General features: G+C 43.2%; 1 protein-coding gene across 1 annotated transcript; it reads left to right on the plus strand.

The window, feature by feature from the left end:
• Positions 1–8,950: 8,950 nt before the first annotated feature.
• LOC132381267 (pepsin A-like) lies at positions 8,951–15,914 on the plus strand. Its single transcript, XM_059950649.1, has 9 exons — positions 8,951–9,006; positions 9,110–9,272; positions 9,846–9,963; positions 10,658–10,776; positions 12,492–12,691; positions 13,405–13,524; positions 14,362–14,506; positions 15,540–15,638; positions 15,768–15,914. Exons 1-9 carry the CDS (start codon positions 8,951–8,953, stop codon positions 15,912–15,914), a joined length of 1,167 nt encoding a protein of 388 aa, XP_059806632.1.
• The last annotated feature ends 335 nt before the right edge of the window (positions 15,915–16,249 follow it).

Genomic DNA, 16,249 nt, shown 5'->3' on the forward strand with positions numbered 1-16,249 from the left:
GAGGTTATATATTTTATTATTATATAAATGTCTATTTAAACTATTAATTATGTACTCTCAAACACTTTGTATTCATGTTTCATTTATGTTTGTTTAAAATTTATAAAAAGATTTAAAAAGGAAAGTAATGGGGGGAAGGGGAAATGCAAAATGATAGGAGAAGACTGGAGGGGGTGGGATGAAGCTAAGAACTGGAAAGGTGATTGGTGAAAGTGATACAGAGCTGGAGAAGGGAAAGGGTCATGGGACGGGAGGCCTTGGGAGAAAGAGATGGGGGGGGGGGAAGCAGCAGAGGGAGATGGAGAACAGGCAAACAACTAGATATGTCAGGGATGGGGTAAGAAGGGGCGGAGCACCCCTGTGGCTGTTCCCATCAACAATAAGTGTATCGTTTTAGATACTGTTGGTGGGGATGACGTACCAGGGAGAAGTTGCAGTGTTTGCGTCTCTGGCACCGAGACTGGACCCTCAGCTCAGAAGAAAAGGAGGGAAAGCCCCCCACCCTGCTCTCGTGACTACACCCCTCCCACACCTGAAACCACCACGGTGGGCTTCACAGCTGAACAGGTGAGAAGACAGCTGAAACGTCTCCACCCAAGCAAGGCTGCAGGCCCGGATGGTGTCAGCCCCAGGGTGCTGAAAGCCAGTGAACCCAGCTTTGTGGAGTTCTTCACCATGTCTTCAACCTGACCTTGAGTCTCCAGAGGGTTCCTGTGCTGTGGAAGACGTCCTGCCTCGTTCCTCTACCGAAGATGCTGCGCCCCAGTGGCTCCAATGACTACAGACCAGTGGCATTGACCTCCCACATCATGTAGACCCTGGAGAGTCTTGTTCTAGAGCAGCACTGGCCTATGGTTAGGCCACACTTAGACCCCCTCCAGTTCACCTTTCAGCCCCGACTAGGAGTTGAGGATGCCATCGTCTACCTGCTAAACCGCGTCTATGCCCACCTGGACAAGCTGGTGAGCACTGTGAGGGTCATGTTTTTTGACTTCTCCAGTGCATTCAACACCATCCGCCCTGCTCTGCTGGGTGAGAAGCTGACAGTGATGCAGGTGGATGCTTCCCTGGTGTCATGGATTATTGATTACCTGACTGGCAGACCACAGTACGTGTGCTTGCAACACTGTGCGTCAGACAGAGTGGTCAGCAGCACTGGGGCTCCACAGGGGACTGTCCTGTCTCCCTTTCTCTTCACCATCTACACCTCGGACATCAACTACTGCACAGAGTCTTGACATCTTCAGAAGTTTTCTGATGACTCTGCCATAGTTGGATACATCAGCAAGGGAGATGAGGCTGAGTACAGGGCTACTGTGGGAAACTTTGTCACATGGTGCGAGCAGAATCATCTGCAGCTTAATGTGAAAAAGACTAAGGAGCTGGTGGTGGACCTGAGGAGGGCTAAGGCACCGGTGACCCTTGTTTCCATCCAAGGTGTTAGTGTGGACACGGTGGAGTATTACAAATACCTAGGGATATGAATTGACAATAAACTGGACTGGTCAAAGAACACTGAGGCTGTCTACAAGAAGGGTCATAGCCGTCTCTATTTCCTGAAGAGAATGAGGTCCTTTAACATCTGCCGGACGATGCTAAGGATGTTCTACGAGCCTGTAGTGACCAGTACTATCATGTTTGCGGTTGTGTGCTGGGGCAGAAGGCTTAGCGTAGCAGACACCAACAGAATCAACAAACTCATTCGTAAGGCCAGTGATGTTTTTGGAGTGGAACTGGACTCGCTGACGGTGGTGTCTGAAAAGAGGATGCTGTCCAAGTTGTATGCCATTTTGGACAATGACTCCCATCCACTCCATAATGTATTGCATTAGGCACAGGAGTACATTCAGCCAGAGACTCATTCCACCGAGATGTAACGCTGAGTGACATAGGAAGTCATTCCTGCCTGTGGCCATCAAACCTTACAGCTCCTCCCGCGGAGTGTCACACGCTGAGCCAATAGGCTGGTCCTGGACTTATTTCCACTGGCATGATTACCTTATTATTATTTAATTATTTATGGTGTTATATTGCTATATTTCTACACAATTCTTGGTTGGTGCGGCTGTAAAGAAATACAATTTCCCTCAGGATCAATAAAGTATGTCTGTCTGAACAGAAGAGAGCAGTAGTGATGGGGAATTTGATAGTTATGGGGGCAGATAGGAGGTTTTGTGGAAGAGGTTGAGAATCCCGGATGGTCTGTTGCCTCCCTGGTGCCAGGGTCCGCGATATCTTGGATCGAATTCTCACTATTCTCAAGAGGGAGAGTGAGCAGCCGGATGTCATGGTCCATGTAGGGACCAATGACGTGGGTAGGAAGAGTGAGGAGGTCCTGAAAGGTGAGGTAAGGGAGTGAGGTGCCAAGTGAAAGGGCAGGACCTCCAGGATAGCAATCTCAGGATTGCTCCCAGTGCTACGTGCAGGTGGGTTTAGAAATAGTAAGATAGCGCAGATCAACACGTGGCTAAGGACATGGTGCAGGAGGGAGTTTGTGATTGTGGGAGATTTTAATTTTCCACACATAGACTGGGAAGCCCATACTGTAAAAGGGATGGATGGTTTGGAGTTTGTAAAATGTGTGCAGGATAGTTTTTTGCAGCAATGCATAGAGGTACCAACTAGAGGAGGGACAGAGTTGGATTCCTGTTAGGGAATGAGTTAGGTCAGGTGACGGAGGTGTGTGTTGGGGAGCACTTTGGGTCCAGTGATCACAATGCCATGAGTTTCAATATAATTATGGAGAAGGATAGGACTGGACCCATGGCTGAGATTTTTGATTGGAGAAAGGTTAACTTTGCGGTGATGCGAAAAGACTTAGAAGGGGTGGATTGGGGCAAAGAGAGATATCTACAATAAATATAGGCAGCATGGAGTAAATGAGGTGCTCAAGGAATATAAAGAATGTAAGAAGAATCTTCAGAAAGAAATTAGAAAAACTAAAAGAAGATACGAGGTTGCTTTGGCAAGTAAGATGAAAATAAACCCAAAGGGTTTCTGCAGTTATATTAATAACAAAAGGATAGTGAGGGATATAATTGGTCCCTCAATTAGAATTAGAACAGAGTGATCTAGGAATAATGGTGCATAGTTTCCTGAAGGTGGAATCTCATGTGTATAGGGTGGTGAAGAAAGCTTTTGGTATGCTGGCCTTCATAAATCAGAGCATTGAGTGTAGGAGTTGGGGTGTAATGTTAAAATTGTACGAGGCATTGGTAAGGCCGAATTTGGAGTATTATGTACTGTTCTGGTCACCAAATTATAGGAAAGATGTCAATAAGATAGAGAGAGTACAGAGAAGATTTACTAGAAAGTTACCTGGGTTTCAGCACCTAAGTTACAGAGAAAGGTTGAACAAGTTAGGTCTTTATTCTTTGGAGCACAGAAGGTTGAGGGGGGACTTGATAGAGGTATTTAAAATTATGAGTGGGATAGATAGAGTTGACGTGAATAGGCTTTTTCCATTGAGAGTAGGGGAGATTCAAACAAGAGGACATGAGTTGAGAGTTAGGGGACAAAAGTTTAGGGGTAACACGAGGGGAAACTTCTTTACTCAGGGAGTGGTAGCTGTGTGGAACGAGCTTCCAGTAGAAGTGGTAGGGGCAGGTTTGGTATTGTCATATAAAGTAAAATTGGATAGGTATATGGACAAGAAAAGAATGGAGGGTTATGGGCTGAGTGCAGGTTGGTGGGACTAGGTGAGAGTAAGCGTTCGGCACGGACTAGAAGAGCCAAGGTGGTCTGTTTCCGTGCTGTAATTGTTATATGGTTATAAAAACAATATCTTCAGTCCTGTACCCTTCGCCCTTATGAATTTTGACTCTGTGGTCCGATGGAATTCTTTGCTCTGTCTGCATTTGTACCCAGACATTGCCTTGCCCTTCCTTACATTCCTGTTACATTCGTCATCCACTTGTAAACCTGCTGGTTCATCCTCAGCTCGATCATCCTGGTTCCCATCACATGTACTGACATTGTCATCTTCTGAAGTTCATTATAACTAGTAAATCGGTTTATTGTTGTTGTACTGCAGTGTATGTGACAGCAGTAAACCAAATTACCAATTATAATATACTTCAGAAGATGTTTTAAGATCCCAGTATACTTATTATCACAGTATGTATACATATACGATCTAGAGGTATGTCTCCTTACAGGTAGCCATAAAACAAAGAAACCCGAAAGAATCCATTAAAAAAGCAGACTGTCGAACACCCAATGCGCAGAGAGAAGAAAAACAGATCATGCAAACAATCAAAGCAAGCGAACAGTGATCAGAACTAATATCCACAGAAGAACGTCTGTCCACCGACAGGAAGCCCTAGACTCTCAGTTCGGTGCAGAGCTGAGTTAGTATCAGGGAGAAGCGAGCTGAACCAGACCATCTGTCGCCTTGGGTCCCGACACCCTGACCTTCAAAATCTGTCGATTGAGGAGTGTGAAAAGTTATCAAAAAGATAAATCTCCTGGAGGGCTGCATAAATGCAAATTCTTTCTTACGTTGATGCAAAAGGTACAGAAAGCATGATCAGGTTTAATATCACCGGCATATGTTGTGACATTTGTTAAATTTGTGTTAGCTGTACAGTGCAATTCATGATAAATATCGAAAAGACTGAATTACAGTAAGTGTATATTTATATATTAAATGGTTGCTTAAGTAACTCCTGCAAAAATGGAAATAAATCAAACAAAAGTAGTGAGGTGGTGTTCATGAGTTGAATGTCCATTTAGAAATTGGATGGCAAGCTGTTTCTGAATCGCTGAGTGTGTGCCTTCAGGCTTCTGTACCTCCTCCTGAGGGTAACAATGAGAAGAGGGCATGTCCTGTGTTGGGGGTCCTCAATGACGGGTGCTGCCTTCTGAGGCTCTGCTCCTTCAAGACGTCTCAGATACTACGGAGACCAGTACTCATGATGGAGCTGACTCTCGACAAGTGGCTTCAGAACTGAAATTGAACTGAGGGCATTTTTGAGGGCAATTATTTTGTTTTGATGAAGGGTCTTGGCCCTAAACGGTGACTGTACTTTTTTCCAGAAATGCTGCCTGGCCTGTGAGATCGCCCAGAATCTTGTGTGCGTTGCTTGGATTTCCAGAATTTGAAGATTTTCTCTTGATTTTGTTTTCATTGTTGCCTGAGATCAGCAGTGAGAACAGAGAGAAACACAAGAGATTATTAATAGAAGTCATGTTTAATTGCTCACTTTATCAATTAATAGTCAATAATATGCACTTATTACTGATTCTCTTTTGTTGACAGAGCGTTTTTGAATATGTTTACTAATCTGATTATTATCCATTTGATTAAATAATTCCCCAGATCTGAATACCCTTGAAACTATTATAAAAATAGTTTGAGATGATTTGTCCTGTTCCATGCTTCAGCCTGCATTTCCGAAGTTTAATTTCACTGAGTTTTTGAAGAGTCGGATTAGCTTTATACGTCACAAGGAGAGTACATGGAAACATTGAAACGTACTGTGAAATATATCATTTGTGTCAATGACCAACACAGTCCGCATACGTGCTGGGGTGGTCTGCAGGTTTCAGCATGCTTCTTGAGTCTTTAAGAAGTTAGGATAGGTATATGGATGTGTGGGTGCAGGAGGGCATTGATGTGGGTGTGGGAGCTGGAATCAGACAGAAGACTAGACTGGCATGGGCTGGGTTGGATGCGGGACCTGTCTCTGTGCTGTAGTGTCTATGACAATCGGAATCACGACTCTTCTTACTGCAGTGTCCATGATGATCGGAGTTATAACTCTATGTACTGTAGAATCGATGGCAGTCGGATTTGATTCTATGTAGTGTGATGTCGATGAGAATCGGTCTCATGACTCTGGATAGATTATGAAACCATATATTTTGCTTCTTTTCTGTTTGTTTTTTTTTTGTCTTGAATATGATTCTGAGATGTTTGGGCCTGGTATTTCCATTTTGGAAATCGTCAGGGTGTTCTGATGCTCTTTGGTCTCTGGCAGGATCATGACGATACGACTCCAGGATGGCCCTCAAGTCGATGCTCGACCCCATTTTGTGGATTAAAGTTTCCATTGTTCGCCGATTAAAACAAGTAGAGAGGTTGAAACATCAAGATCAAATCAATATCAATATCAAATGCGGGAGGTGAACACCTGCTGCCAGACTTTTGATCGCTGGTGGGATTGTTCTGCTGTCAGAGAAGGGATACTACCTTTTGAACACTGGTGTCAGAGAGGGAAAACCCAGGTTTTCTGCGTTTTGGATTTGGACTTGGACTATAGATGTTTTTTCAGTCTTATAGTGTTTTAAATTCTGTGTTTTTTGCCTGATTTTTCACATTCGTTGTGTGTGGAGAGGGGGATTTGGAGATTGACGTGCCTGCTCCATTTGGTCCATTTCTTTGTGCGGGAGGTAGATATTTAGGGGTTGAAGATTGAGCTACCATTCTTTTCTTTTCTTTCTTGGTTTCAAGAGACTGGATAGGCTATGTCTGTTTTCCCTGGAGTGAAGGAGGCTGAGGGGGACCTTCTGGAGGTTTATAAAATCATGAGCTGTGTACATAACGTGTATAGTCACAGTCCTTTTAATGGTCTAAAAATAAAAGGTAGAGGTTTAAGGTGAGATGGGAAAGATTTAAAGGGGAGCTGAGGGGCAATGTTCTCCCCCATGTAATGTGGTGGGTATATGGAATGAGCTGCTAGAAGTAGAGGTGGAGGTAGGGAGAATTAAAAATATTTAGCAATGTACAACAATAGGAAGGGTTTGGAGTCAGAGAATTTCAGAAGAATAACATAAGATTCAATGTGCTTTTACTGTCAGAGAAAGGCATACAATATACATCCTGAAATTCATTTTCTTCCCAGACATCCACAAAAACAAAGGAGTTCCCCAAGGAATGAATGACAGTTAAAACATTAGAGCCCCAAAGCCCCCCCAACTCCCCCTCCCATGCACAACCAGCTGCAAGGCAACTTCCACCCCCCACCCACCAGCAAAGATGCATCAACACCCTTCACTGATCAATCAGTCGTGCAACAAAGCATCAATAAGGACACAGACTTGCAGCACCCCAAAGACTACTCATTCATCCGGTAATTTGACATACCACAGGCTCTCTCTCTCCCTAATAAAGGAAAAAGGGGTGTCCCGTTTCACATCGAGACAGGAGGCATAACAAACAACTGACTGATTTACGATGTTACAAGTCGGTTGCTTCGCTTTTTCCGAGCTCTGCACCCGGAGATTTGGCACCAAGAAGGGGCAGCTCCCCGAGCACCGACCCCTGGCAGCCAACCCGCTGCTCCCGATGTTCCGTGTTCTCCCGCGATGCTTCAGTTTGCGGCACCGGCCTGGAATCAGCATGTCCCCAGAGACATGAAATCCCGGAACAGTGTAAGCAGGCTTGTCTTCCAGGCCGTATCCTTGGGCTATCAATAAACGGCCATTCCTGAGGCCCTGAGAGTGGGTCCCTATCCCGCAAGTACAGACACAGGCACTTCTGCCCATCTAGGCCATGCTGAACTGCTCGTGTCATCGACCCTCATCTGGACCATGATCCTCCCCATTCATGTACTTACCCAAACTTCTCTTAAATGTTGCAATCAAACTCGAGTCCTCCACTTCCACTGACAGCTCATTCCACACTCTCACCATCTTCTGAGTCATGATGGTCCCTTCTCAAATTTCCTTAAATATTTTACCTTTCACCCTTAACCTATTTCCTGTACTTCCTGTCTTATCCAACCTCAACAGAAAATGCCTGCTTCCATTGACAATATCCATTCCCATTAACATTCTGTACACAACTATCGAATTTCCTCACGTTCTCCTTCGCTGCAGGGATGAAGTCCAGGTTGATGCAACCTTTCCTTGTTCCTCAGTTCCTCAAGTCCTAGCAACACCCTTGTAAATTTTCTCCATCCTCTTTCAATCTGCCTGATATCTTTCCAGTAGATAGGTGACCAGAACTGCACACAATACTCCAAATTTGGCCTGACCCACGTCTTAGGCAACTTCAAGACAACAGCCCAGCTATCTGATTTATGAAGGTCAATGTGGCAAAAGCACATGTCAGGCAGCACAGTAACGTAGTGGTTGGTGCAACACTTTACAAAACTAACTGTAAATTAGGGATCGATTTCCCATGTTGTCTGTAAGGAGTTTGTACATTCTCCCCGTGACCATGTAGATTTCTTCCAAGTGCTCTGGTTTCCTCCCACATTCCAAAGACTTTTGCTTAGGGTCAGTAAGCTGTGGGCATGCTATATTGGCACCAGAAGTGTCGTGATACTTTCAGGCTGCCTTGCACAATCCTCGCTGATTTGACTTGACACAAATGACAGATTTCCCTGCATATGAGAAGGTCTGCAGATGCTGGAAATCCAAAGCAACGCACATAAAGTGCTGGAGGAACTCAGCCGGTCAGGCAGCATCTGTGGAAGTGAATAAACTGTCAATATTTAAATTTACTCTGGTCTTTGAACTTAGTTGGTGTTACAAAATTATGAGAGACATAGACATCATAGCCAGTCAATGATGCCAACCTCCATTCTTTGTCAGGTCTCACTGATGAAGATGAGGCCTCAATGGGAAGACCAGATACAATAAATGACTGTGGTGGATTCACAAGTAAAGGGCTACGTCACCTGGAACTACCTCACATGGAAGGACTGTTTAGGTTTCAGTCGCTTGATAAAACAGTTCTTAATCTAATTTCTGATTGTGTTATCTGTGATAAGACTTTAATTCCACAGCACTTAACATACTTTATTACAAATCAACTTCTATACTGAAGGGTGTCCTGAATAGAATGTGTTTTATCAAAGATAAACTGATCATGAGGACAATTATATTTACTTCTCGTATGGAATGATTGTATCTGTGTCCATGTGACAATGATTCCTTGAGTATAAATATTAGGGCTCAGAAGCCCGATGTCAGATTCTGAAAGGAATCCAATCGATTCAACATGAAGTGGTTACTCCTTGCCTTTGTATGCATCCAGCTCTCTGATGCCGTCATCAGGTAGGATCACTTTAACCAAATCTTAACGGTTTTGGCAATTAATTTTTCTCCCCAAGGAACAATAACAGATGCTGACTTTCTTAACTTATTTCTCACTTTACAGAGTTCCTTTACGTAAAGGAAAATCTGCCCGAGATGTTCTTCGGGAGAAGGGATTGTTGGAAGATTTCCTCAGGAAACATCCATATGATCCCTGCACAAAGTTCAAAGGTGCTTGTTCCATTGAAACTTTGGCATCAGATGAGCCTATGACCAACTACATGGATGTAAGTAATCCTTGACTGCTATGATCTGAAATGTGGGGTGAAGGAACTCTTGACCTTCTCAATGAAAATGGTGTAACATTTCTATTGTTTTTCGAGCGAGTTCCTATTTGAAGAGAAGAACAGGAGGTGCAGAAGGAATAGTCCCTTCAGAATGCTGATCGGGGGAGCAGTGGTGGGGAGATGAGTCCAGTGGTGGAATCCTGTAGAGTCTGATAGAAATGATGGGTTATGATCCATTGAATGTGGAAGCTAGTCAGGTGAAGGGTGGGGACAAGAGGAACCCTATTCCAGTTCCTGCTGGGAAAAGAGATGGTGTGATAAGAAGTGGAAAATTGGTAACATGGTGAATTGCATTCCGATCAGTAAAATTCCACCTATCACCTCCCAGCTTCTTATTTCATCCCACTCGTACACCCACCCACAGTTCTTCCCTCTTACCTGGACGTACGTATCAGCTGCAAGTTTGTACTCCAGCCTCTCTTACTTCTGTCTTCTTCCCCTTTCCTCTCCAGTCTTTATGAAGGCAATCACACTTAATCCGAGTAACCGAGGACATTTTGTTTTTGCCGACAGCTGTCATACTACGGAGCCATCAGCATCGGTAACCCCCCACAGAGCTTCACTGTCGTCTTTGATACTGGCTCATCCAACCTCTGGGTCCCATCAGTCTACTGCAGCCAGACACCATGTGGTAAGAAAATATAACAATGATATTAACATATTTACCAGTTCTGACACTGAAAGGTAGGGCCCTCTGGATTGTTAGAGAATAGAGGGACCTAGAGATACAAGTACATGTTTTCCTGAATGTGGTGCCACAGGTAGACATTGTGGTGAAGAAGGGTTTTGACATTCTGGCCTTCATCAGTCAGGGTATTGGGTATAGAAGATCAGATGTTGCTGAAGCCACAGCTGGAATATTGTGTACAGGTTTGATCATCTCTCTACAGGAAAGATGTTGTTAAGCTGGAAAGCGTGTGAAAGGGAATTATGAGGACATTGCTGGGACTCGGTGTACACTATATGTTAAATGAATGTCGCAGCATTGAAACAGACGTTGAATTGTTTTGCTTCCATTAATGAGACAGTCCATGGACGTGCAGCAGACAGCCTGCAAGTGTTGTCTTGCTTCTGCCCCCAGCGTGGCGTGACCACAACTTAGTCTCCCTCATGTCTTTGGAATGTGGGTGGAAACTGGGGCTCTGGTCGGGTGAGGGGTAGAATGTTTGCAACTTGGCTCAAGGGGAAATCTCGGAGTCTGCCAGCCCTGCGATGCTTGCTGTGCTTTTGACGAGTCTTAGGGAACGATTGACCGGGGTTTGCTAGGCACAGGGTGATATATTGAAACTTTTTGTTTCATTGATGAAATGGATGTTTCTTTGCAGTGAAGCACCACAGATTCAACCCATCCCAATCATCAACCTTCCGCACGAATAATAAGTATCTGTCCATCACGTATGGGACAGGAAGTATGACCGGTTTTCTGGGATATGATACTCTGAGAGTAAGTGAACTCTTCACCCTCATAACTCAAACCACAGTGATACCTCTACTACAAAACTCAGAGATGCAAACTGATACAACATTCTCAATATTATTGATGACTATTTATTTATTGTTATTTTATGGTGTTGCTTTTCTTGTATTTATTTGCACATTTCTTGTTTGCCCATCTTCGTGTGCAATTTGTCTTCATTAATTCTTTGTTCTACTGTGAATGCCCACAAGAAAATGAATCTCAGGGTGGTATATGGTGGCATATAATAAATTGAATAAATGAAACTGATGAGTGGATGTGGAATGGCTTTGCTAGGCAAGGCTTGGACCTTTGGGTTTACTTGACAGAATTCCAATTTCAAGACAAGTTTTCACCAATTTATAGCCAAAAGCATATTTGCTAATACTCAGATTTGGATTCATGTATATCAAATTATACTGTGAAATGGTTTGTTTCATTTCACAAACCAACGTACCTAAGGATGAACTGGGGGCATGTATTCCTGTGCCAACGTAGCATACCCACTGTAACACAGAGCTTGACAATCTGAACAAACCATGTAACAACAGTGAAAGAAGCCCTGTTCCTCCCTCCTTCCAACCACCTTCCTACCCACACACCCACAGACACACAGCCCTCTCTCCCCAGGACAGGCCATCCTTGACCTCTGTGGATTTGGAGATCCGGTGCCCCTGCCACCGGTTATCACACAATTGTTGAAACTGTGCTTACAAAATTAGGTCCAATCATGAATTTAATCACAAACCTATACAGCATGGATATAGGCTCCTTGGCCCATCAACAACCGTTAACTCTGTGCCTGCATTGATCTACTCTTTATAATTCCCTGCACATTCTTCTCAACTCCTCCTTCCGAGCGTCATTATCTGAGATGACTATGTTAATATCATACTTTAAAACAGCTTCTTCCCCTCCCCTGCCATCCGACTTCTGAATAGACATTGAACCCATGAAGACAACCTCACTACTTTGCTTTACTTCTTCTTTTTGTCTTCTTAGTTAATTTCAATCATATATATATATATACATACACACACTTTATATGTATGTATTTACTGTAATCTGTAGTTTGTCTCTCGATGATTGTACAGCAAACTCAAAGTTAACAAATTTAACGACATATCAGAATCAGAATCAGAGTTAATATCACCGTTATGAAAATTGTTCAGTTTGCAGAGGTAGTGCAATGAAATACATGATGAATAAATATGGAGAGACAGAACTGTGTTACTCTAAGTATATGTATTTATTAATTTTAATCAGAAATAAGTAATACAAAATAAGAGAATAAAAAATTTACACACTTAAAAACCTGGGGGAACTCAGCAGGCCAGGCAGCATCTAGGGAAAAGGGTACAGTTGATATTTTGGGCCACAAACCATGCTGAACATGTATTAGTTCAGCATGAATCGTCCTTTAGTCTTTCTCAACACCCTCTAGATTCTAGCTCTTGAATAATTTACAGTGACCAATTAACCAATCAATCAGCATGTCTTTGGGAATGAGAGAAAATCAGATCAGACAGAAAGAACCCACCTGATCACAGGGGATGATCTACAAACCCCATGCGGGAAATACCAGAGGCCGGGTTTGAACCTGGGTCACTGGCCTTGTGAGGCAGCAGCTCCATGAGCTGTGCCTATGTGCGGCCTGAAAAGATAAATATCTGATTAATTTCTCTGTAAATCTGTTTCACCAGCTTTCTAACCTTGTGATCAATGGACAAGAGTTTGGATTAAGTGAGACCGAACCTGGCGGTTTCTTCTCCTACTGTAATTTCGACGGTATTTTGGGCTTGGGCTATCCATCACTTGCGGCAGAAGGAGCCACTACAGTGTTTGACAACATGATGTCTCAGCATCTGGTTTCACAGCCACTCTTTTCTGTCTACTTGACAAGGTTAGCACTTTGTAACTCCTTCCTTCACTACCGGAGAATCTGTAATGTGACATGTTAATTTGGTTGGTACCAACATCGCTTCTTCTTCTGACGATTCTGGTTATTTATTTTAGTTCAATGGGATTCTAGGAATTAAATCGAGAATATAAAATAGGGATGATGTTGAAAACTTAAAAAGCAGATTACTGGGTCCGGTCCAACATGTCAGGTCAGGTCAGGGCTGATGACGTTAATTGAACTGGAAGTTGAAGACATTTTGGTCTCCAGTCAGATAAAGATGTCCATCATTCTCAGAGTTTTGTTGTTACTTCAGCTTGGAGAACTCATTTAAGGTCTAGAGTGATTTGAATACGTGGATAGGAAAAGCTTAGGAAGACACGGAACAGATGGGGGCAAGTGGGATTGGTGTAAATGGTGAGTATGGATGAGTTGGAGTAAATGCCCCTTTTCCATGCTGTGTGACTCTGACTCTATAAATGCATGTTTTTCTTGCAATATTAATGAAATTATTCCTTTAAAGATTTAAAGATTAGCTTTATTTTTTGCATGTATCTTGAAACTTGCTGATGTGTTTCAGGGATGTGCTGGGGACAGCCTGAGAGTGTCACCTCACTTCTGGTGACTACACATCATGCCTACAACTTACTAACCAAAATCTGTACATCTTTTGAGAGTTTAAATCTGAGATATTCTTATTTAACGTTGTTTTCCAGGACAAATGGTGAATCTGGAAGTGAAGTCCTTTTTGGTGGAATTGACTCAAGCCGCTACACTGGCCCAATCTACTGGGTCCCTGTTACCCAGGAGGCCTATTGGCAAATTGAGATCCAGAGGTAAGTGGTATCTCCATCTGAGGTATTCTCTCACTGATCGGCCATTGATGATTAAGTTTCAGTGAGTTGAACCAGTTATATAGTTAGAATTTATAGAGAAAACAATTGTTAGATACATGATGAGGCTACAGTGTGGATGGAGGAGCAACTCCTGATATTCCATCTGAGCAGCCTCCTCTCTGCTGGCATGAAGATTGATTTTTCTAACTTCCGATAATTTTTCCTCATTCCTGTTCTCTCTTTATCCATGACCTGTTCTGGGTCCCCTCTCACATCTCGCAAGTCATCTCTCATCCTCCGTTGGTCCAAAGAGAAAATCCCTAGCTCACTCAACCTACCTCATGAGATATGCTCTCTAATCCAGGCAGCATCCTGGTAAATCTCCTCTGCACACTTTCTAAAACTTCCTCATCCTTCCTGTAACGAGGCAATCAGAACTAAACACAATAGTCCAAGTACGATCGAACTAGATAGAATGAATACTTCAGCTTGATGACAAGATTTTCCAAATTATTTTCTTGAATTTCGGACTCAATTCTGAACTGCTTCTGCAACCTATACACACAACTTCAAGAACTCCTAAACTCATGTTCTCAGTTTTAGTTATTTTAATTGGCACAATTTGTCATTTTTGCACATTGGTTGTATGTCAGTCTTTGCTTATTGATAGTTTTCATAATATCTATTGTGTTTCTTTATTTGTCTGTCATTGAATGTCAGGGTAGTACAGTGCAGGGTGATATATATGTACTTTGATAATAAATTTAATTTGACTCTGATTTTGGCTATAAACCCAAATCAGCATTTTTGGCTAACACTATGATGTTTCTCCCTCAGAGTGACAGTCAACGGCCAGATTGTGGCTTGCCCTCAAGGTTGCCCTGGCATCGTTGATACTGGAACTTCCCTTGTCGCTGTTGGCGGAAATTACATCGGCAATATTCAGCAAAGCATTGGAGCAACTCCGAATTATTATGGCCAGGTAGGGGCTGATTGGCCAGTGGTCTGTACTCAGATGGCAGCTGTAAATTCAGTATACAGTCAGCACATTGAGTTAATAATATTATATGTGATGCCAGCAGCAGTAATTCTAGAAAGAAACGGCTAGGATTAACATCTCCATTGACAATGTGACAACCACGAACCGCTGGATGAACTCAGCAGGCCAGGCAGTTTCTATAGAAAAGAATAAACAGTCAATGTTTCATCAGGCCTGGAAAGAAAGAGAAGTTAGAGTAAGAAGGTGGGGGAGAGGGATGGAAGAGGTACAAGGTGACATGTGAAATTGGTGGGAGAGGGGTGAAATAAAGAGATGGGAAATTGATTGGAGAAAGAGATAAAGGGCCGGAGAAGGGGGAATCTGATAGAAGAGGACAGATAACCATGGAAGAAGGTGAAGGGGAAGAACAGGAAAGGGAGATGATGGGCAGGTAAGGAGATCAGGTGGAAGAGGGAAACAGGAATGAGGAATGGTGAAGGAGTGGTGTGTGGGTGGGGCAATTTCCAGAAGTGTGAGAAATCATTGTTCGTGCCATGAGGTTGGAGGCTATCCAGATGGAATAGAAGCTGTTGTTCCTCCGACTGATTGTGGCCTCATCGCGACAGAAGAGGAAGGAGGCCATGGATTGTGTTTTATCATCATTGTAGATTCAACCTTTCTCTATTAGTTGTAAAAACATTAAAGCATGGAAATACACATTGGGTGAGGCAGCATCTGTGGAGAGAGAAATAAAGAAAAGAGATGCTTCAGATGCTTTAGATGCTGAAAATCCTGATGAAGGGTCTTTGCCTGAAACATCAACTGTCCATTCCTCTCCATAGACTGTGGAGGCCATGTCAGTGAATATATTTAAAGCAGTGTAGACAGTTTCTTGATTAAGGGGAAGGCAGGTGAATGGGATTGAGAGGTAATGTAAGTCAGCTATGATCAAAAGGCAGAGAAGACTGGATGGGCTGAATGGCTCAGTTCTGCTCCTATGTCTGATGGTCTAAATATTGTTGCTCTTCTTTCACAGTACACCATAAATTGCAACAATATTGGCAATATGCCTGATGTGGTCTTCACCATCAATGGATATGACTTCACTCTGCCTGCCTCAGCTTACACACTGAAGGTACGTGATTCATCAAATGCACAGGGGATGAGAATTTCAAGGGATGCATTCATTAACCTTGCACGGTTTAATGATCATTTAATGAGTGGACACTTGACCTGGTGTTAATTGCTCTCCATTTCCTTCCAGACCACTTACTCTAACACGGTCAGCTGCGACAGTGGATTTAGCGGCACTGGTGGAAACCTCTGGATTTTGGGAGATGTCTTCATTAGAGAATATTACTCCATCTTCGACAGAGGAAACAACCGAGTGGGATTGGCTAAGGCCATCTAACTTGCCCCTCAATATTCCCATTGAAGGTCCATCCCAGTTCAAATTTGCAGGTTGACTTAAGCCATCTCATTTGTCATCTGACCATTCTGTATCAAAGATCAGGGTGTCACTTTCAGAATCCTAAAGGTAAAGGCACCGTATAGAATGCTGGGCTTTCACTTAAATGAAAATGCAAAAAGAGGGGTAACTGAAATAAGCGCCTGGCCAGGATGGGATTTTAAAGGACCAATCTATGAATTTTGGGTCTGGACTGGACTGGATATGCAAATATTGAGATCATGTAATTATGCCTCTTCTCAGATTGCCTAGCACCTTTCCTCTCTTCTTTCCTGATT

The sequence above is a fragment of the Hypanus sabinus genome, chromosome 25 (genome assembly GCF_030144855.1).
Source record: "Hypanus sabinus isolate sHypSab1 chromosome 25, sHypSab1.hap1, whole genome shotgun sequence".
NCBI lineage: Eukaryota > Metazoa > Chordata > Chondrichthyes > Myliobatiformes > Dasyatidae > Hypanus > Hypanus sabinus.

What these genes read in the sequence shown, in the direction of transcription:
- LOC132381267 (XM_059950649.1), top strand. Translation starts at nt 8,951, where the DNA reads ATGAAGTGGTTACTCCTTGCCTTTGTATGCATCCAGCTCTCTGATGCC. An exon ending in CTCTCTGATGCCGTCATCAG is followed by an intron (nt 9,007 to 9,109) that starts GTAGGATCACTT and finishes CTCACTTTACAG; the next exon opens with AGTTCCTTTACGTAAAGGAA. An exon ending in CTGCAGCCAGACACCATGTG is followed by an intron (nt 9,964 to 10,657) that starts GTAAGAAAATAT and finishes GTTTCTTTGCAG; the next exon opens with TGAAGCACCACAGATTCAAC.